Below are 22,665 nucleotides of genomic sequence, written 5' to 3' on the forward strand. Positions count from 1 at the left end.
AGCCTTAAAGTCAACTTTTTGCAACAAATAGATTATAAGGAATTTGGATGCTTTTGTAGTTGATGGAAACTTAAGTGTTTATGTTAATAGAACACAACACTTTTTTACTCTTAACTTTTCTAGTCTTGTTTTGTTTTTGATTTGATGTGTGAAAATTGTTAGCAACAAGTTCTTTATAAAAGCTTACAAGTGTCTCTTCTTCTAAAACACAACCCTTTCAGTAAGGCACCACTTTGTCTAAAAGATATCTTTACATTTTGCAAAACACAACCTTTAGATAAAGGTACTATTTTAATAATCACTTTATGAGCCAACCATTCATTTCATAAAATATAATCTTTCAATTATAATTTGAAACAATAACTATTCATATTTAAACTTTTGAGCTATGGTGCTTTTTCAATTTGTCTCTAAAACTTTTAATGTCATTTTACCAAGAGATATAACCATTCACATGAAAACCTACCTATAATCCAATAGTCACAGTATGTCACTTTATATGACATAACTTTTAAGCTAAGATAGTTTTTCATTATGTGACATAACCTTTGACTTTGAAAATACACTAACGATCCTCCAGCATTTTCAAATACCAACAACTTTGGGAAGCTTGTGCATAAATGAAGGTATCTCACATATTTGAACCTTCACTTAGTGAGTGTGGTTGGTTTTAGTCTAAATTGAGTGGTTGACTAAACATGGAACCATTGATTATTCATTTGACTAGTCGGGCCACTAAACACACACAAGCTTCCTTGCTCACTTTGTATCTAGTTTTTTTACCAACACATTTTATGGCCTTGTATTTTGCATCCATTCATGAGTATTGTCAGAGTCAAGTCTTTAGCTCCTAAAAGCGGTTACACTTCCACTCACATAGCTAGCCTTCATCGAAAATACCCCGTAATTGTAGTACTTTAACATATACATGTTATGGGTCTATTAAGAACTTTGGTTCAACCTTACCTTACACATTACGAGAATCAAGCACTATACACCTTAGGATGAAAAAAATAAATTAATGCTTGCAATCATCCATGTAGTAGAATAGTCAGTACCCAAGACTTATAGGTTGGCCATAAGCATCGGGGTGAGCTCCCACCATTGGAGATTTATTTGATAGGCTTGAAACCCATCCCTCTTGAGGTCTTTATTACCAAGTCCTTTTTTAGACCTTTGATAAACGGATTCACTAAATTTTCACAAGACCTTACATAACTTATAGTAACTATACCATCACTAATTCTTTGTCTTACAATGCTATGTCAAAATCCAATATATCGAGTCTTTCTGTTGTATGCTTGATTATATGCATTTGATACAGTTGCTTCATTGTCACAATGTATTAAGATTGATGCCATTGGTTTAAACCACAACAGAATTTCATAAAGTAAATCTCTTAACCATTCCACTTCTTAGGTGATAGATGTTAAACCTATAAATTCAGCTACCGTGATAAAGTCAGCTTGACAAGATTGTTTATTAGAGCTCCAAAAAACAGCATTCCCACCAATTGTAAAAATCCAACCAGTCGTAGATGTATGATCTGTTCTATTTGAGTTCCAACTAATCTCTGTATACCTTTCTAAAACGAAAAAAGAGAAAATATGTCAAAGGAAACATATATAAATTTTTGCATGCTTGGACTTTGATTTTTTTATTTTCCTTTTGTGCTGCTTTATCTGTCTAATAAACAAGAGATGAACACCATAGTAATAAGTTGAAGGGCTAATTTCTCTTAAAAAATAACAAAATCCTCATAACAATTGTACGAATTCTGATGGGGAAATATTCATTCCCTTGGTTTTAAAATGAAATCTTACTGAATGACTTAAAAAAAAAAACAATTGTACGAATTCTAATGCATTCTCTAAAGAATTGTAGCTTTTTTATTATTATTTTTCTTTCTTTTTCTTGGTTTTGCGCCCATAGGATAAATATTTTATTGAATACGTAAATAGAAATTCAGCACTTTAGTAATCTCTTATGTAAATAATAATTGCATGTTTAATTACAAATTAATATTTTATACAAAAAAAAATTCACAAGCTGGTTTATATACCAATATGTTTATAGATACACACAGCCTCACAAGTAAGCTACACAATATACAGTTCAACAATGCTTTGTTCATGAATCAAATATCTTCTCACTGAAACAATGTTTAGGGCCAAAAATGGATTTAACTATCCTCATTTCCCAAAAATATTTTATTACAGACTATCGCATTTCCTACTCAAGATGATACCACAAATAACATTCCGATGATTCGCAACGGGATCAGCAAATGTTCATTATTACAAATTAATAATACATTAAACAACTTAGTCCAATGTTCAAATTACCTCATCTCAGGAACTGAATAACAGTAAGGCATAAATAATGTACCGACCTGGAAAGGCGTCCCACAGATTCAATCTTTAGGTAGAAAAGGACGCTCAAACAGATAACTCAGTTTTAACTATATATGTGAAATATTGGTTCGAGGGCTCGAAGTTCACCACTCACGATTAGCTATGGATTTGCATCACAGACTTCGGTAGTTGTAACCAAAGCCATTTATTACACACACCTTCAAGACAAGACAACAACTGAAAAGCATTCAAGGTCAGAAATGAACATATATTCACATTTTCTTAAAAATACCATGGAGTACAAGTTGGCAGACACTACACAGTTGTATCATGCCATCATTGTTTACCTAAAAGCAAAAAGCATTTTAAAACTGGTAATAACACTACGGTGACGTTTGGTATGAGGGAAGTGAAAACACATTCCTTGCAATGTGTCCAATTAAATTATATGATAGTGGTTGTTTTACAACAGACCACTACAATGTAAGATTGCAATGCAATCACATTACAATCAAGAGATGTCATGTGATTACAGTTTAAAACCAATGCAATCACATTACATTGCACTCTGCAATATCCTTAAGAATATTTTTACCTATCATCTTTTAAAAAAATTACTCATAATCCCTTTCAAATGTTTTTCATTGTCATTTTGGGGTTTAGGGTCTACTGCTTCTTCTCCATTTTGCTAAAGTCGCTCCTCCTTCTTCTAGCTAATAAGGTCCTGCTTCTTCATCATATAAAATTGTGGGTTGAAATCTCCCATTTTTCTTTTTCTTTCTCTTTTTTTTATCTTCTTCTTGTATGCTTTAAATTAGGTTTTTTTCATTTAATTGGGGTTTTCTTCATAATTATATTTTTGTTTTATTAGTGAAACAATTTGGGCCTTGATCAACAAGAGACGTTGGATTTCTGGGCTAATCTTCAACAAGAGGTAGATATGTACTCCATCCTGTTTCTTGGCAAGCAGATATATCATAATTTGATGACAGAAACCCAGTAACACGAAGACTTCCAATTCTTGGCTCAAGTAAAAATTTAGAATAGGCATATTTGACAAGACCCAAGGCACTGGAAATAATATAATAAGGAAGCATCGTTTTCTGTTTGTTTTTCCCACTTTGTTTTCCTCCGTTTTCTAAGCAAACAAACAGACAATTTGTTGAGAATTCAACAAGGCGGCAGGAGGTGGATGCTTACTTGAGGGCCTGTGGAGATGAAATGCAGAAACAGATTCAAGTAGATATAGCTTAGTAGCCTAACTAAGAAGAGCAAAGAATGTGCAGTCTTCTGCACGACATGCAACAGATGAAGGAGATTCTGACAGCAATAATTAGCTTTATTCGACTTGATTTATCAGTCTTTCTAATATCTAAAATTTGAAAACAAAAATCTCATGTGATGTTATTCAGTGTCAACAAGAACACTTGTGTATTGCTCATTTTTTTTCTTCTTCCTCTAGCATTGCAAAGACAATTTGGGTTTTTTTTTTTTCTTTCCTACTATTCATCATTACCAGTAGATTCACAAACAAGGAAGGAAGCTATCACGTTAATGTATACATATAAAACGTATTAAGAAATAAAAATAAAATATTATCTTTTAAAGAAAAAAATTAAAATAAAATATATAATATACAAAATTATATTAAAAATAAATATAAAATATATACTTGTAATAAGAAATGAAAAATAAAATAATGACATTAAAAATATATTTAAATAATGACATTATATAAAAATTAACAATAAAAAAATACATGTTAAACTTGTATTTTAATATATATAAGGGTAGTTTTTGAAATTAACATTACATACCCTGTAAAGTACTTGTAAAATTAATAATGCAATGTTATATTCTCTACATTTTAATCATTACATTACTTATATACCAAACACTGCAATATTATCTTCTTTGCAATCACATTGCTTGCAATTACATTACCTACAATCACATTATTTGTAATCACATTGTATTGTAAAGTACCAAACAGCACTAAAGCAAGTGTTTTACAATAAATGCTTTCCTAATTATCACAGAAAAATAACTTTGAAATATAAATGACAAAATATAAGACCAGAAACTCCCTTGTATGCGTAGCACAAGAGTTAGGAGTGTATTGATTACATTACACATGTATGATGTCTCTAAAAAGGAAAAGAAATAGAAAAATTTCCTAATGTCACCATGATACTTCCTAACAGGTCCAAAAGAGCTGGAATTACACCCGCATATCACCTTCACCAGAACAATCAGTTTAGATTAGATGCCTCAGAAAGAAAAATCATGAATGTCAATTACAAACATCTAACAGAGGAAAAATGGCGATCTTTTGTGAAAACCTAGCAGTAGTCATCCACAACACAAAGTCAAAAAGGATGAAATAAAACAGCTAAAACTTTTACTATCATTGCAATCATTAAGTTCTCCAAGATCTAGGCAAACATTTCCAAAGTTGAAATCTAACAAATCAAAAACGAAAAGCACGTCAGAGAACCCCCCTTCCACCTTCGATCTAGCGTGTTATGGATACCTTTTCCATTGGTGAGTTTAAATTCAATGTCGACAACTTGACCAGAGATAAATCAAGACCTGCTGGCTGCAGTGGTGTCTTACACAACTCTGACAGTTTTGTAGTAGGCTTGCTCTTCATTCCACTTGGCTTGCATGACTCCAATTATGCAGAATTTATGACCATCTTGCACGCCTTATGCCTTTTTTCTACCTCCACCTATGTCTCTTCTCCTTTAATTGTCGAATTGAATTCACGGGTTACTCTCTCTTGGATCAACTATGTGGATTGAAGACCCTAAGACAAATGGCACAGTTTTAACAAGATCGATTCATTGTTACTTTTGATTGGTAATGTGTCTTTCACTCACGTCTTTAAAGAAGATAACTCATTCATAAACTCTTTGACCAGGTATGATGTTAATGTTTATGCTCCCCTCTCTGCTTGGTGGTGAGTCCATGATGTGCTAAATGCTTCTTATGTTGTTGTTTTGTTTTATATTCCATAGTCAGTCTTGCGCTTGAGCTCTCTTTATTTGTTGATGTTATACTCATTTGTTCAGTCTGTCTTTACCTCTTCTTTCATGCAGGTTGCTTTAAGCTCACTTTGTTTACTGCTTTTCAAGTTTTTTTTAGGCGCAACAGGTTGTTAAATGTTGCTTACAGATACTTGTACCAGTTGGCCTCTAGGCTAACATACATTAAGTCTCAGTGATTTAAATGAAATTTTATCTTGGCTAAAAAAAGAAATGAAGAGCATGTACACATGACTAAATGGAAGAAGAACACATCAAAACTAATAAATGATGATAAAAAACAATTACAGCAGCAGAAAGAATTTTCAAGTTATGGGACCCATAAGCTAATAATCACAAGAGAAAATTGTGAAAAATAACCCTTCTCATAAGCTCAATTCAAAAATATCCTTCACTATAATTTTAACTATTTTTAACCAATTTTTTACATGACTTGACAACAATGCCCTTTAAATAATTTCAGACAAATTAAAATAGTTTCGGCTTTCTCTATCCTTTCATCCAAACAAAAATTTTAAAATTAAATATTGATTTTTCTCTCTTACCAAATATTGTCTATCTCACTATCTAACTCTTTCTCATCATCTCAAAGATCAGAGATAACATCAAGGTATGTATTTTAGATTTTTGGGTTTATTGGTTTATTAGTTTATTCATAGAACCCCAAAGTTGAGAAGTTGAAATTGATTAGACATATTTGTAAATCAGAACACTGTATGACTTTAGCAACTTAAACTTGGCTACGAATAGGTAAATAAATTAGTTATTAGATATTGCATTACTGAATTTTAGACATTGTGTCATTGATTTTTAGGTATTACAAGATTGATTTTTAGGTATTGCGTAACTTAATCATTGCATCGTTAGTTTTTAGGCATTGCGTAATTGGTTTTAGGCATTGCATGACTAATTTTTAGGCAATGCTTAAGTCACACAATGCCTAAAAACTAGTCACGCAACGTCTTACTAAGCAGTCATGCAATGCTTTACTAACCAGTCACGTTATGCCTATCAACTAGTCACGCAATACCATACCCAATGCCATATCAACCAGTCATGCAATACTTAAAAATCAATCATGCAATGCATAAAAATTAGTGACGTAATGCCTAAAAAATGGTCATGCAATACCCAAAAACTGGTTATGTAATGCCTAAAAATCACCAAAACTACTAAATTTCATTTAACAAAATCAACAACTTTAAATAATACACCATATTCCATTTAACAATATAATAAACCAATATGCCAACTTGGCAAAGAATGCTCAAAATGCTCAAAGTTTTTTCTTCAAGTATCAAAAACCACTCTAAAATACTTAAAAAGCTCAAAGGTCTTTCTTAGTGTATCAAAAACCATTTCAAAATGTTCAAAATGCTTAAAAGTTTTTCTTTTTGGAAAGTAATACTCCAGAGATGACTAGTCTAACAAGGAAAGCTCAAAGGATATGAGTTAGTTTGAGGTACAGACTTAAACATATGAGTTGGTTTCATTAAAGGTAATTTTATCTAAAATTAATTTCTCTTGGCTAAAAATAATTAAAATTATAAAGAGAACTATTTTTGAAAACATCTTATATATGAGGTGTATTTTTTAAAAGAACCCTAATTACAAAGCCTCATGCTTTGAACAAACAAAAAGCAGAAAAATCTTGAAACAAGATTTCTTGAGAATCAATATTTTATTATTCTTTATTCCTCAATAATATTGTTTATTTTATATTCAAAATTTTGTCATTTTTTTAAAAAAAGTTAGTTTTCTTTTGACATGTCAATTGAATTCCTGTATTTTATATATGTTATAATTGTTGAAGATTTAGATATAATTGTGAAAATAATGTTAATTCGTATGCATACACATGTATTTGAATAGATAAAACTAATATGTATATAGCACAGGTCACAAGTTAGGTTTATAATATAAAATATATCAAAGTAAATTTTTTTTGAAAAAAGAAAGTCAAAACTTAATTAATCACACATTGATTTTAATCCATAAAGTTAAACTTTGAGTATATATCATATCACTCATTAATTTCAGCATAATGTATTCATTGTACAGTTTTGGTTAAAAAAATAGGGGTGAGCAAATCGGTGGATTAGGTACTTTGGTCCACCATACTTAAGAACCAAATGAATCAATCAATTTTAAAAACCAATCAAAATCAACCAAATATAAAGAAAGATCAAACTGACCAAACATAAAATTAGTTTGGTTGATCCATTTTTGGACCAATTAACAAAAATGTTATCACTTTTTTTTTGTAAATTAGAATATTAAAACTTATAAACTTCATCTATAATTATATATATATGAAATTAATGATATAACTTATATGTTATAATGTTTTATATCAAAGTTTGTATAAATAATACCTAATTATAAACAATATGTAATAAAATCTAAAGTGATCGTTGATAAACTTATTAAGTGTAATCATATAAATAAAATTTATTATAAGTTATAGTAATATTTCTGTATAAATTGAATATATGTATATATACAATATATTGCTTTATTATATATATAATTAATAATTCAAATTATATGTTAAAATATTTTATACAAAGTTTGTATAAATAATAACTAATTATAAACAATATGTTATAGAATCTAACGTGATAACTAATAAAATTATTAATTGTAATTATATAAATAATGTCTATTCTAAATTATAGTAATGCTTATGTATAAATTAAATATATGTATATATATAATATATTTATACAATTATATATATATTCATAACTTTTTATATTACGAAACATTACTAAGGTATAATAATTATAATATATTAATATGTAGGATATTTAATATCATATACTATAATATTAACATACAACTTACATCATTTAAAATATATAACTTGTAATTTCATATTAATATAGATTTATAAATAAATAAATATATATAACTAATATTAAATTCTTATTATTATAATTTGTATATGTACGTATAATACCCTAATATATTTTAAATATATTATTAATTAAGTTTACTCTAAATTCTTCTTAACATATATATAATATTTTATATATTAATATATATAAATAAATGTATAAAAATTAATTTGATTTTTTGGGTGGATTGGTCCAAAAATTTTAAAATTGAGAACCGATCAAAAAATCAATTGAATCAAACATTTTGAACCAATTGATCTAATAGATCAATTAGAGCAAATCGTTTTACCCAAATCACATTTGATTTGAATGGATAATTGATCTGAATTAATTTTACTCACCTTTAAAAAAAAAAAAAACAAATCATGCAAGCAAACTGCAAACCTAACATGGGGGGGACTCTACACGGTGGAAATAGCCACGGCACCCCCTTAGCTAGGATAGGTTTTCGCCTTCTATGGAATTATGGAGTACCAACCTAAAATGAGAAAAAGTAAAATCATATATTGGCTTTAGGTGTGAATCCCTCAGCTTTATCATTATTTTTTAGTGTAATAGTTGTGAAGTAAAGAGCAAAATATCCAAGTCATATAACTTTTATGTCATTTGAAAAGTAAATATCAATTTAAAACATAAAAATATTATTTATTTATATATAAACATTATGATTGAGCCGAACTCACACCTAAAAATTTATATCCAAACTTGAATTACATTAGGCCGAACCTTACGGCCTAGGTTAAATCTGTTATACCAAAAATATAATTGTAGGGCTACAGTGATTACATGCAATCGACACCTTATGAGAGAGCTTGCACGTTTTTGTATTTAGATTGACTAGAGTCGTGCCCCGCTTAGCGTGGGTGTTGATTTTTTTATTAAAAGCAATTTTAAATTATATAATATTATAAATAAGAATAATAATAAAAGAAAAATGATTTTAAATTTAAAAACATTATAAATAATAGTGATAATAATAAATTAAAGATAATTTTTAAAAAAATTTAATTTTTGAAAAATATTTTTTGATGTCTTACTAAGCAAAATTGTTTATTTAAATAAATTCTTTTAAAAATATTTGATTTTTTATATCTTAATATATGTTAATGTTGATATAATCATATTTTGTTAATTACATGATTCTAATAGCGAAATTAAAATTCATGTTAAGAAAATATAATATTTATAAAGTAATTATTGATAGGCTACATAATTTATACAATAAAATTATTAAAATAAAATGAATATTTTTTTAAGTCAAAATAAAATGAATATTAATTACACTTATTAAAATTTTTTAGTTTTAATGATGAAATTTTCTAAATTATCTTCAATTTTAATTACTACTTTCTTATCTTATGCTTTTATAATTATTTAGAATTAATTATAATTTTAGGATAATTGAAGGAGGGGGGATTCGAATCCTGCTCTTTTTAAGCGGGGATCATGCACTAACCAATGAGTCAAATGTTAGGGTGCCTTCAATAATTTTGATAAGTCATTATTAACTTTATTCAATTAATTGTTCATTTTTTATTATTTATCAAAAAAATTGTTTTACTTTTTGTTCTTATCCTATTTTCATAGATTTAATTCATATAGATAGAAAAGGAAATTACAAATAAAAAAATAAATTAACTAAACCTGACTTGTATGAATCCAACCTACTTCTTTTTCTTTTTCTTTTTTGTATCCTTCATAAATTATTTTAATTTTAACCTAACCCTAGCTGCAAACCCTTTCTCTTTTCTTTATTTGTGCTCTTTTCTTCTTCCACGGGCAGCAGCCAACCCCTTTCTGTAAACCCTTTCTCCCATTACTCAATCCTCGACATCGTCGCCCTTGTTGGACTAAGCCTTTTCGGCAGCGGCTCCCTCTTTCTTTCCCTTTCCTTTTTTCTTCTCTTTCCCTTCCTTTTGCCGCCAGTTTCCTCTCTATCTAAAAAAGCCTAGCCACTGTTCTCCTCCTGCAATTTGGGCTTTCTCTTAGAAGTCCTGCCACAAATTTAAGGCCTCATTTAAAACCCCTTTCCTCAAAGCTGCGCGTGAGCACCCTTTAAGAGCATTCTTCATTGTTTTTGTTTGACTCACTCAGTGGCAATTTGTTTTTTCTAATCATACTGTAAGCTACCACGTGGTAAAATAAGAAAACAGAAACATGGCAAACTGAGGAAGCCCCTTTGCGGCTTCCTTTTACTTATGTTATAGATTTGTAGTTCCAAGAGCTCCTTGAAGCACAAGTTATAGGAAAAATATGGGTTTGAAGTACTCCTGGTCCTCATGGAGGTTTCTTGCACTTGTTTTTGTAGTTGAATTTGTTTTCCATGGCTTCAGCTATGCGGAAAAAGGTACTCTAGTTTTTATTTATATAAGCATCTCATTTTGAAAACTTGGATTTAGGTTCATATGTAGTATTTGTTTTCCTTTGCATACCTATATGATATAATATGAATTGATGTTACCATGAGATAATTTCTTTTATGTTATAAATCTCTTCTTATAGTTTTACTTTGACATTTTTAAATTGAATTTTTATTATCACAAATAAAATATATCAATTATTTCTGATCTTAATTTGTTTGATATTTAATTTTTTACTTGTAATTTCAAAAAATTAAATTTTTTTATTTATAACTTTCTAAAAATGTTTCAAATCCATCCATTTCATTAACTACGGTTAAAAATCAATCAAATATGTCACTTTAATGCCATGTAGACATTCACATAGCATAAATATCAATTCAAAAAGTCAAATGAGTTCACTTTTTTCCCATGTGGACATCCAAAATTTTGGATTCATTCATTTTGACACATAGACGTCCATGTGACATTGAAATAACAAATTTTGTCAAATTTTAATGATAATAGTTGCAACAAATGAATCTGAAACATTTTTAAAAATTATGAATATAAATTTTGAATTTTAAATGTTAATAAAAATAAAATAGCACATAAAGTTCACAGATCTTTAGAGGAATTTACTCCATCTTAACACTTAAGTGGTTTTTTTTTTTTTTTTTGTGATAGTTTTATATGTATTTAGGAGGTAGAGACTAGATAAATTTGAAATACATTAACAATCAATGAAATATGTTACCTCAACATCATGTAAGGTCTATGTAACATTAATCTTAATTTAAAAAGTCAAATGGATCCACTTTTTACCACGTGAACATCTAAATGTCTGAATCCACATATTTTTACTATGTGAACACTCACATAGACAATTATGTGATATTGATATGACAAATTTCGTCAAATATTAATAACAATAGTTAAAATGGATGAATTTGAAACATTTTAAAAAATTATAAATACAAAATTTGAATTTTAAAGGTTAATAAAAATTAAATATTACATAAAATTTATAGGTATCGGGACAATTTACTCCATTCTAACACTCAAATGTCTTTTTATAATAGTTTACATGTATTTAAGAGATAGAGGCAGGATAAATTAGAAGATTTTTTTCCCTTATGAGAAGAGCAAGTAAAGATATATATTAACTCAAAATCTCATTTGCAGCTCCTAATATCAGCTTTATCCAAGAAGCAACCTCTGCTCCAGCAGTCGCATACTACGACTACATAATCATTGGTGGAGGAACCGCTGGCTGTCCATTGGCTGCAACCCTGTCTCGAAATGCAAACGTTCTAGTCTTGGAAAGAGGGGGATCTCCATATGTTAACACGACCAAGATAAGGACAGAGAACTTTTTGTCTACTCTTAGAGACAACTCTCCCGAATCATTCTCTGAAGCATTCATCTCCGAGGATGGAGTTCCTAACAACAGACCACGCGCGCTTGGCGGTGGAACAGTGATTAATGCAGGGGTTTACTCGCATGCAGAAACATTCTTCCTAAAGCAAAATGGAATGGATGAAGCATTAGCAAATGATTCTTACGAGTGGGTTGAAAGGAAGTTGGTGTACAAGCCAATTGTGTTGCAATTGCAATCTGCAGTGAGAGATGGGTTGCTTGAAGCTGGGGTTTTACCATATAATGGGTTCACGTATGATCACATTAATGGGACCAAAACTGTTGGAAGTATTTTGGATAGAAATGGAAATAGACACACTGCAGCTGATTTGCTTGAGTATGCCGATCCGAAGAGGATTAAGGTTTATCTGCATGCTGTTGTGCACAAGATCACGTTTACAAGAAAAGGTAATTAATGCATTATTTTTCGTCGAATCCAATAAGCTTATTTGCTGAAGCAATCACAATGGAAAACTTTAATGTTTAGTTAGCACTGTCAATATTAAAAATTTTCGTGCTTTCTTTTTTGCTCAACTACAGTTTCTTTTGAAAAAAAAATACAATTTAATCACTAAAACTTCCTTCATTAGTCCCAAAATATTTGACTGCGTTTTTATTTTTATTGGACAAATTACATTGAAAACTTTGGCCTCTTATTATTTTGTATTTGTGATTAATAAAAATATGGAAAACTATTTTTTAAAAAAACTCTTAATAAAGTAATTTATTATATTTTATTGAATTTAATTAGTTAAAATATTAAAACAATAAAGATTCGAAGTTCAAACTTTTTATCAGAGTCAATTGTGACAATTAAATTAAAACAAAATGAATATTATATTTTTCAATTGTTGGTTGCTGTTAGGCACTATTAGAATGCTTCATCCGTCATTGGCCATATAAAAATAAAAGAGTTATGCGAAATATCATCAAGGTATTTAGTTAGTGCTTAAAGATGGTGATCAAATTGTATTTAAAATTTTTTTTGAATTATTTAAGAAAATTTAAATAAATTTTTATATTTTGATTACATTCAATTAAATCATTATGCTTTTATTTTAAATCAAATAAATTCTTATAACTAACAATTCACTAAGAATTGTCATTTTATGCCACATAATATTAACGTGACATGCTAACATGTTGTAAATGGTGATGTGGCATGATAACATGGTTATTTGACATTTTTCACCCTGCACATGATCAAGGTCATAGACATAAAATAACAAATGACGTTTTGACTAATGATAATTAGTTAACTATTAATCATAAAAGCTTATTTAATCTAAAATAAAAATATAAAAACTTGATTGAACTTGTACCTAAACATTTGCCTGATTGATTAATGTATTATCTTCCGTTTAAAGAGTAAAGTTCGAATCCTCCTTCCCTCAATTTAAAAAAAAAAAAAAACTTGATTGAACTTAATAAAAAATCATGAAAACTTTTAGTGATCAAAAGGTTAGATTTTACTCAATTTTTTTGAAAAAAAAATCTCAGAAATTTAATTTATACTATGTTTGTAAATATGGAGAGTGAATTTAATTTGATGTATTAAATAAACTGTGTTCAGAGGATGAATTTGAAGATTATATCAACACTAGTTAAGATGTATTACTCATATGCATTTGAAATAATATAAGAAGATGAATTTAAAATTCACTATTTTATTTAGGTACTTTAAATTCACCATTAACAAATTAGGAATCCAATAACGATTTCATAAAATTTACATATAATCATGACACTCGTCTTTAAAAAATTAATCCTATTACACAATTTATACTAAATTTAAAATTATAAAATGTAACCTAATTAATATTCTTATATTAATTAAGAGTTTGTTGTATTCATATATATATATATATGATCAAGACAGCTTCACTGGCATTACAATTTCAAAATGCATGCTCTAATTAATTTTTTCATTTATTTTTTATTGGAATAAAATATATTCCTATGGCAGATGGATCGAGACCGAAAGCTCAGGGGGTTATCTTTTACGATGCAAAAGGAATAAGGCACACGGCTTTACTTAAAAATGGGTCCATGAGTGAGATAATTTCATCCGCAGGTGCAATGGGAAGTCCACAGTTGTTGCTGCTGAGTGGTATTGGGCCCGCCCCTCAGCTAGAGGCACTCGGTATCGAGGTGGTGCTGCACCAAGCCATGGTGGGTCAAGGGATGGCTGATAATCCACAAAACTCTCTCGTAATTCCTTCTCCTTCGCCGCTTGAGTTCTCACTCCCTGCAATTGTGGGTATCACCAAATTTGGTAGTTATATAGAATCTTCCAGTGGGTTTGATTATTCTGCCCTTTCTGTTGCTCAAACTCTTACCAATCACTTTACTACAAACTTCAATCAGGTTTTTAGCCATTGCTATACTCTCATTGACACAGTATTAGTTTATAAAAAGTTAAATCAACTCGAATGTGTTTGAGAGATTCTACCGTTTGAGTTGGGCTGTAATTTCAGGATGGAGAAAGCTTTATGGCATTCCGAGACACGATAACTAATTTACCAACAAATCTTGCCAATATTGTGGAGAAGGTTAATGGTCCAATCTCAAAGGGCTACCTTGAGCTTCGAAGCACGAATGTGAGTGACAACCCCAAGGTCATGTTTAACTACTTCCAGGCACCTGAGGACTTAAGGAAGTGTGTCCAAGGCATGAAAACCATCATCAACGTCGTGGATTCCAAATCATACTCGAGATTCCGTTACAGCAACACAACAACACAAGATCTTCTAAACATGATGACCAGGACGAGAATGCTAGTGAGCACGAGACCAAAACAGCCCAATTCTACAGTCTCCTTAAAACAGTTCTGCATAAATACTGTTAGGACTCTTTGGCATTATCATGGAGGCTGTCAAGTAGGAAAGGTTGTCGATCGAGATTACAAGGTCTTTGGTGTGGATAACCTTAGGGTTATAGATGGGTCTACCTTCAATTTCTCCCCTGGGACTAATCCTCAAGCTACACTTATGATGCTTGGAAGGTAATGATAATATTTTTTTATATTTGTTGTTTTGAATAAATTGATAAAATGATATGATTTGTTTTCTATTCATTTCTGATGCAGATATATGGGACGAAGGATTCTGCAAAGTAGAACAAGATGATTTAATCTTATTTTGTACAGACATGCATAATAGTTTCATTTCGAGAGAAAAGAAATTAAAAAAAGGAAAATATGTCAAAGGAAACATATATAAACTTTTGCATGCTTGTGATTTTTATTTTTTTTTTTATCTTCTTTTTCTGCTGTTTTATGTGTCCAGTAAACAGGAGATGAACACCAGAGCAATAAGTTGAAGGACTAATTTCCCTTAAAAAATAATAAAATCCTCATAACAATAGCAGGAATTCTAATGCTTTCTCTAAAGAATTTCGGCTAATTTTATTTTTCTCCCTTTTTCTTGGCTCTGCGCCCTGAAAGAAATTCAGCATTTTCTAATTACCCTTTCATATTTTTAAGCTTTTTTATGTAACAAAATTCCCCTTAGTTCATCCCTTTCCATTTCTCTATGTACCTGCATGCAATCCTACACAATGTTGTGGAAACTAAAGTGTTTCCCCAACAAAAAATGTGATGCACGTTGGGGGCTGCTCAGTTCAATTTTTACATAATTTATGTCTCCAAATTTCAATGGTCCCATAGGCAACGGTAGACAGCGTCCGACAGGAAGGTACAATTTGGTCAAAAATTGGCAAAGCATTTGGAATTTCGATCACCAATCTCCATATCCTCAGAGACATGTAAATGCAACCAGTTAACAAAGAAAATCATAACCAAAAGGAGTCTATCACTAGTTCATTAGAGTCTTGCATATGGGGTTGACATCAGATGCTCAGTCGGTCAGTCCTCTAGAACCAAAAAGCACTTTAATAATCTTTTATGTAAATAATATAAATAATAATTGCCTGTTTAATTACACATTAATGCTTTATACAAAAAAAATTTCACAAGCCGGTTTATATATCAATCTGTTTCACAAGCTACACAATATACAGTTCCACAATGCTCTGTTCATGAATCAAATATCTTGTCACTGAAACAACGTTTAGAGCCAAAAATGGATTGAAATTATTAACTATCCTCATTTCGCATTTCCTACTCGCGATGACACCACAAATAGCATTACGCTGATTCGCAAAGTGATCAGCAAATGTTCATTATCACAAATTAATAATACATCACACAACTTCGTCCAATGTTTAAAATCTCATTTCAGGAACAGAATAACAGAAAGGCATATATAACTTACCAGCCTGGGAAGGCGTCCTGCAGATTCTAACTTTAGGTAGAAAGGGATGCTCAAACAGATAACTCAGTTTTAGAAATGAGGATACCATCAGTGTCAGCATAAAGCCACTCCCCATTACAGATTCTAGTCCCGGCAATGGTTATTGGGACATGCTTCTCCCCAATTCCCTTCTTATTGGCCTTCATTGGATGAGAATGAAGAGCTCTCACCCCAATGTCACAACCATTTATCTCATCAACATCCCTTATGCAGCCATTAACCACTATTCCAGCCCATCCATTATTTTGAGCTTGAACTACAGGATTGCCCCCAAGTATGGCACACCTTAAACTACCACCACCATCTACAACCAGAACTCTGCCATTACCCTTCTCCTCAAGAAACTCACGGATCAAAACATTGTCTTCAAATACTTTAAGTGTAACTATAGGTCCGGAGAAAACCGGGCGACGACCATATATCTGGAATATTGGTTGGAGGGCCCGAAGTTCACCACTCACGATTAGCTGTGGATTTGCATCACAGACTTCGGCAGTTGTAACCAAAGCCATTTATTACAGACACCTTCAAGACAAGACAACAATTGAAAAGTATTCAGGGTCAGATATGAATATATATTCACATTTTCTTAAAACTACCATGGAACACAAGTTAGCAGACACTACACAGTTGGATCATGCCATCATTGTTTACCTAAAAACAAAAAGCATTTTAAAACTGGTAATAACACTAAAAGCAACTTTTTACAGTAGATGCTTTCCTAATTATCACAGAAAAATAACTTTGAAATATAAATGACAAAATATAAGACCAGAAACTCCCTTGTATGCCTAGCAGGAGGTTTTGGAGCTTATTGATTACACGTCTCTAAGAAGGAAAAGAAATAGAAAAATTTCCTAATGTCACCATGATACTTCCTAACAGGTCCAAAAGAGCTGAAATCTCATCTGCATATCACCTTCACCAGAACAATCAGTTTAGATTGGATGCCTCAAAAAGAAAAATCATGAATGCCAATTACAAACGTCTAACAGGAGAAAAAAGGTGATCAATCTTTTGTAAAAACCTAGTAGCAGTCATCCATAAGGTCAAAAGGGATGAAACAGAACAGCTGACCGCTACCCAACTTCTACTATCATTGCAATCATAAAGTTCTCCAAGATCTAGGCAAACATTGCCACAGTTGAAATCTATCAAATTAAAAACGAAAGGCATGTACACATGACTAAATGGAAGCAGAAGACAGCAAAATTAATAAATGCTGAGAAAACAAATTAGCGCAGCAAAAAGAATTTCCAATTTACAGGACCCACAAGCCGATAGTCACAAGCCTCATGCTTTCAACAAACAAAAAGCAGAGAAATCTTGAAACAAGATTTCTTGAGAACCAATGTTTAGAACAAAATAAAAGAAAAGATTTCAAATTCATAAAATATAAGAAAACCCATTACAATACAATCGCTAAAAATGCTTCCCCCCTATCAATGTTATTCAAATCCTCAATCAAACCTTCATAATCTCCATCCCCTCTCCCTATTTGTTTTTCATAATCTTTTGCTTTTCAAAAAATTAATACATACTCACAGTGAAATTTTCAATCTATATAAGCAGATCAAATAACCCAATTGAGAAGATTGATTATTTGTGTATATTAAGATTGACCCAACTAAAGAAGGACTTAAATATTGAATAGAAAACTGAAGAGAAAAAAAATACTTTTGCATCTAAATTGGAAAAATCAAAGGGCTAAGATATTACCTTGAAAGGGAGCCTCCTGAAAGAAGGAATCAAAGACGATGCAAAGTAAAAGTTGAAACAGAGACACAAGATAGAGTTCGTGGTTTTAAGGAAGGAAAGAGAATCGGAGTTTAGCTGTTAAAAGCGCGTGGGTGTTGCTCTCTTACTTCCTTTTTTAATCAAATAGGTTAATTTCTCTGAATAATTATTTCTCTTTCCACTTGCCAGCGTTGGGAGTGGAGATGGTGACCGAGCAGACGCCCAACGGTAATCATTACATCATTATTTTGTCTATATTCCTATATAAATGTGATTAGATATTCACGAGTCGAATTACCCGTCCAAACCCACAGATCAGGCTCGATTTGGGCTGGGCTTGGCAAAGCTTTAGGTCCACATCCCATCGATCCAGTTTCTACAGCATCAGAACAATGTCTCTGTATTTATGCAGAGGGAGGGACTATGTTTTTTTGTGGTTGATGAGTCATGAGTCCTATGAAATCAGGCATAAAAATTGATAATAGCCTGCCTCTATTCAGCAATTTATGCTATCCTGTCCTGAACCAATTATCAAATGAACAAACACTATGAGAGTCAGTAGAGGAGAATGGACACTCTTAAGTGCATAAGAGTAGGACATTCCATCACATCCCTTGCCAAAGTATGTAACATGGCCATGTTAGCTCCACTTGTGTTGTTCAGCATTCAAGTAATGACAGGGAAACGCCTGAAAGTAATATTTAGCATAACTGGATATCAGCCTGAAGAACAATTTATACATTCTAATTAATTTTAGCAAGTCACTGCACCACTGAAGGATGAAGCTAGATTTTTGAAAGCCAATCGAGTGAACAATCACTTGCACCACGAAAACTAGGATGCTAACCTGGGAGACAGCTTAACTAACCATTGAAAAACAGTTAATATTTCCAAGAAATATATAGTATCTGTTTACAGTTAGTTTGATAATCAGATATATCTTAGTCTTAAGGATATTCAGTTACTTCAGCTAGTACCCTATAATTGTTTTGAAGTTGTTGGTTAACTGATATATCTTATCAAGAATTGATCAACTTTCTAATTGAACCAGGTTTCGTTGATTTTAATAATTGATCTATTTATACTTGCTTCCTTGATCACTGTTATTTCACTGCATGCTCCCATGCTTGATTAATATGGAAGGGTCAGGGGGATACCATGAAATAAAATAATATTATCTCCTTCAATTAATTAATTCCTTATAAAAACTAAATTCAGCTCCCTCGCTCCTTGATCATGCTTCTTGATTTATTCAATCTTCTTGGCATGCATGCATTCAACATGATTTTCTCTTAAAAAGAGCTTGCATACATAAACATATGCATTATACGTTTACAAATCACATTCATTTTAGTTTGACATAAGTGAAAATGGATATTGCTAGGGGAAATATTGGCAGTTCAGATGATGAGCAGAAAGCTTCGACTTGTCACGAGAAAGGAAGGATATATCATCGTCACACGACTCACCAAATACAAACCCTGGAAGCATTTTTCAAGGAATGTGCTCACCCGGACGAAAACCAGAGACGAGAGTTGAGCAAGGAACTTGGTTTGGAACCTAAACAAATCAAGTTTTGGTTTCAAAACAAAAGGACTCAAACCAAAGCTCGAAAGGAACGAGCAGAGAACTCAATTCTTCGAGCAAGCAAGGAAAGTTTGCTTTACGAAAACACTGCAATGAGAGAGGCATTGGCTAAAATGGTTTGTGTATGTTGTGGTAGTCCGCTGCTCCCAGAACCGCAAGCTGGTCATGGCCTGCACCAACTGGAATTGGAAAATACCCAATTGAAACAAGGGCTTGAGAAGCTTACCAAATTTCTTGCCAATTATATTAACATGCATGACCATTACTGAATCAACAGTTTAATGGTAATCACATCTTTCCCTTGTAACTTAACTTTTTTTTTTTAAGAAAAAATGTATATATTAAATATAAGCATCAGATTCAAGCAACTTCTCATGTATTTGTAAAATAAGAAAACTTCATATCATTTTTTATGTTATTCAAACAACATATATCTCATTATTTACTTTTATTTATTTATTTATTTTGCATGTGCTAGTTTTTCCTTCATTTCTATTTCTTTTAAATTTAGCTGTATGCGTATTATTTATTTTATATACACACACACACACACACATATATATATATATATATATATATATATATATATGTATATATAAGTGTGAATGTTAAAAATTTTTTAATTGACAAAATTTGTCATATTTGTTGTTAATATTTTTAAATTACCATTTTTAAAATTTTTTATTATTAATACTAATAAAGTTTATCTAATTTTTAAATATATAAAAACTTTAATTGTATCGAATAACTTTTATTAAAAATATTTTTATTATAAATATTAATAAGATTTATTTGATTTATAAATAAGAATTCCAATAGTATTGAATGATTTTCGTTAAAAAATAATTTTTTTAATCTTAATTGATTGAATCATTTATAGATCAATATTACAAAATTTTCAAATATTTATAATTAAAAATTAATTATATTTTATATATAATTATCTTTTCTTTATGAATTTTGGAGTAATCACCTCATATCAAACGCCATGCATGTTATGGTGTGATAAACTCACTTAAAAAATAAATTATGGTGTGACATTTTGAATATAGCACGTTCATTTATATTTAATATAATTACAATGTCAAATTTATGTTCTTATATTTTGGAGAAATTCAACTGACAATTTTAGTTTCATTTGATTATATATTTTTTTAATCTTTCGTCTCTCACTATTTGCTTATAATTTCTTCGACTTTTTATATAACACAAGTAAGATTGAAAAAACTATTTATGAAACAAAAAATAGAAAATATTTTGATATAATTAGAAATTAATTTTTAATTTTCAATATTTATTCCCTATTTTTTATTTTTTATCCTTCCATTACCTTTTTTATCCTTCCATTACCTTTTTCTTTTTTTGGGGGGGGGGCGGGGGGGTGAGAGGGGGTATGAATTCCCTGTTCTCCGCAAGTCTGGCAATAGCCAAATTTTGGGGGGAAAGACCATTTGTTTCTCCCCTCTTTACCAAAAGCAAAAAATTCTTGGATTTCATGGTAATTTGCTTCTTGTTTTGGTACAAATTAAAACTTTTTCTGTGTATGAAACCAACAGAAATGGAAGGAAAATAAATAAAAACCTATTGAGAAAGATGGATAAGCATGCAGTTGAAAATGAATCTCCGCGTTAGATATAATACCATAATTGAAGACAAAAATAAGGTTTGGCATAGTGGAAATCTTCTGGATTCTGCATTCATTTCTCTAATCATTTCCCTTTATGGCCAAATTCCCTCTTTCGCCATCCTATGGCATTATAAACCCTAGTTCCAGTTTTCATCAAGGATTATTGGTTTAGTTTATTGGAAAATTCACCAAAATTTTGTGAGGGGAGAGTGACGAAAACAATGCAAATTCTGCTGCGTACAGTGTGGCTGTGAGACGAGTTTGACGCATGGCTACAAGAGGTCAGGCCTAAACCCACCCTCTTGCCTTGATATCATTATTTTCTTTACTACTGTTGTCTTGCAAGGACAAAACTCCTTGACTTTAATAGCTTAGAACTGGTTATTAGTTCGATTGCTTAATTTATGATTCTGTTGAATATAATCTGTATTTGTAGACTGTATTTTGCGTTTAAAATGGCACATCTTCATTATTAATGATTTAGATTGAATGTGATATTCACTAAAAGTATTTCTACTTGTGAATTAAATCACGCGTATAATGCACTAATGATTTAAATTAAGCATATATATTAAAACGGCACGTGTTGTGCATTGATTATTTAAGATTAAATATGCATATTAATTGTGAATTTTGTATTTTCAAGACACGTGTATTTCACTAAATATGTATCTTAAAAGAGCGCGTGTAGTTCATCAACAATTTAAGATAGAATATGCATATTAGTTATAAGTTTTTCAATTTCAAGGTGTGTATATAGCAATAATGATTTAGATTAAATATGCATATTACAACAGTGCGTGTAGTTCACTAATGATTTAAGATTGAATATGCATATTTATTATAAGTTTTACAATTTCAAGACGTGTATATTATAATAATGATTTAGACTAAATATGCATATAAAAACAACTCGCGTAGTTCACTGATGATTTAAGATTGAATATGTATGTTAGTTATAAGTTTTGCATTTTCTAGAGGAGTGGATTGCACTAATGATTTTAGAAGGATTGGTTACAGCTTACAACTATGAAGCTGTCATTAAAAATCTTAATATTTCCTCTAAAAACTCCTCTGTTGTGTTGTTTGTGGTGTTCATTTTGTAGGGATATCAATGACAAAGGAAGATGAAGGCGAAATCAGTCCTGAGATCATCACTGTTTCAGAACTGAATTATTACATTGAGAGAATAGATCAAAAGATGATTGACTTGGTGCATAAGAATGGCAAAACAGGTGAAGATGAAACCAACAAGGCATTCAGGGCAGAGACTGAAGTACTGAAAAAAGATCAACTAAGTGTCAAGAGAAGGGTGAATGAGTTCATGACATCACAATATTGT

The 22,665-nt window shown here is 30.8% G+C and overlaps 2 protein-coding genes across 2 annotated transcripts; one reads left to right on the forward strand and one right to left on the reverse strand.

Annotated features, from left to right (window-relative positions):
• The first annotated feature begins 10,554 nt into the window (after positions 1 to 10,554).
• On the forward strand, positions 10,555 to 15,560 carry LOC18599334 (protein HOTHEAD-like). The gene is made up of 5 exons (XM_088806713.1): positions 10,555 to 10,648; positions 11,826 to 12,467; positions 14,026 to 14,384; positions 14,537 to 15,063; positions 15,148 to 15,560. Exons 1-5 carry the CDS (start codon positions 10,555 to 10,557, stop codon positions 15,185 to 15,187), a joined length of 1,662 nt encoding a protein of 553 aa, XP_088662839.1. The 3' UTR covers positions 15,188 to 15,560.
• A 641-nt stretch (positions 15,561 to 16,201) lies between these two features.
• On the reverse strand, positions 16,202 to 18,258 carry LOC18599335 (putative 4-hydroxy-4-methyl-2-oxoglutarate aldolase 2). The gene is made up of 2 exons (XM_007029264.3): positions 18,092 to 18,258; positions 16,202 to 16,897 (listed from the first exon to the last, which is right to left on the reverse strand). Exon 2 carries the CDS (start codon positions 16,882 to 16,884, stop codon positions 16,384 to 16,386), a length of 501 nt encoding a protein of 166 aa, XP_007029326.1. The 5' UTR covers positions 16,885 to 16,897; positions 18,092 to 18,258; the 3' UTR covers positions 16,202 to 16,383.
• Positions 18,259 to 22,665: the final 4,407 nt, after the last annotated feature.

This window comes from Theobroma cacao, chromosome 5, assembly GCF_053813885.1.
Source record: "Theobroma cacao isolate CCN51 chromosome 5, ASM5381388v1, whole genome shotgun sequence".
Classification (NCBI taxonomy): Eukaryota; Viridiplantae; Streptophyta; class Magnoliopsida; order Malvales; family Malvaceae; genus Theobroma; species Theobroma cacao.

Coding starts and splice junctions, on each gene's coding strand:
- LOC18599334 (XM_088806713.1), top strand. CDS start 10,555: ATGGGTTTGAAGTACTCCTGGTCCTCATGGAGGTTTCTTGCACTTGTT. Junction 10,649..11,825: donor CTTCAGCTATGCGGAAAAAG/GTACTCTAGTTT, acceptor TCTCATTTGCAG/CTCCTAATATCAGCTTTATC. Junction 14,385..14,536: donor ATTATTCTGCCCTTTCTGTT/GCTCAAACTCTT, acceptor CTGTAATTTCAG/GATGGAGAAAGCTTTATGGC.
- LOC18599335 (XM_007029264.3), bottom strand. CDS start 16,884: ATGGCTTTGGTTACAACTGCCGAAGTCTGTGATGCAAATCCACAGCTA.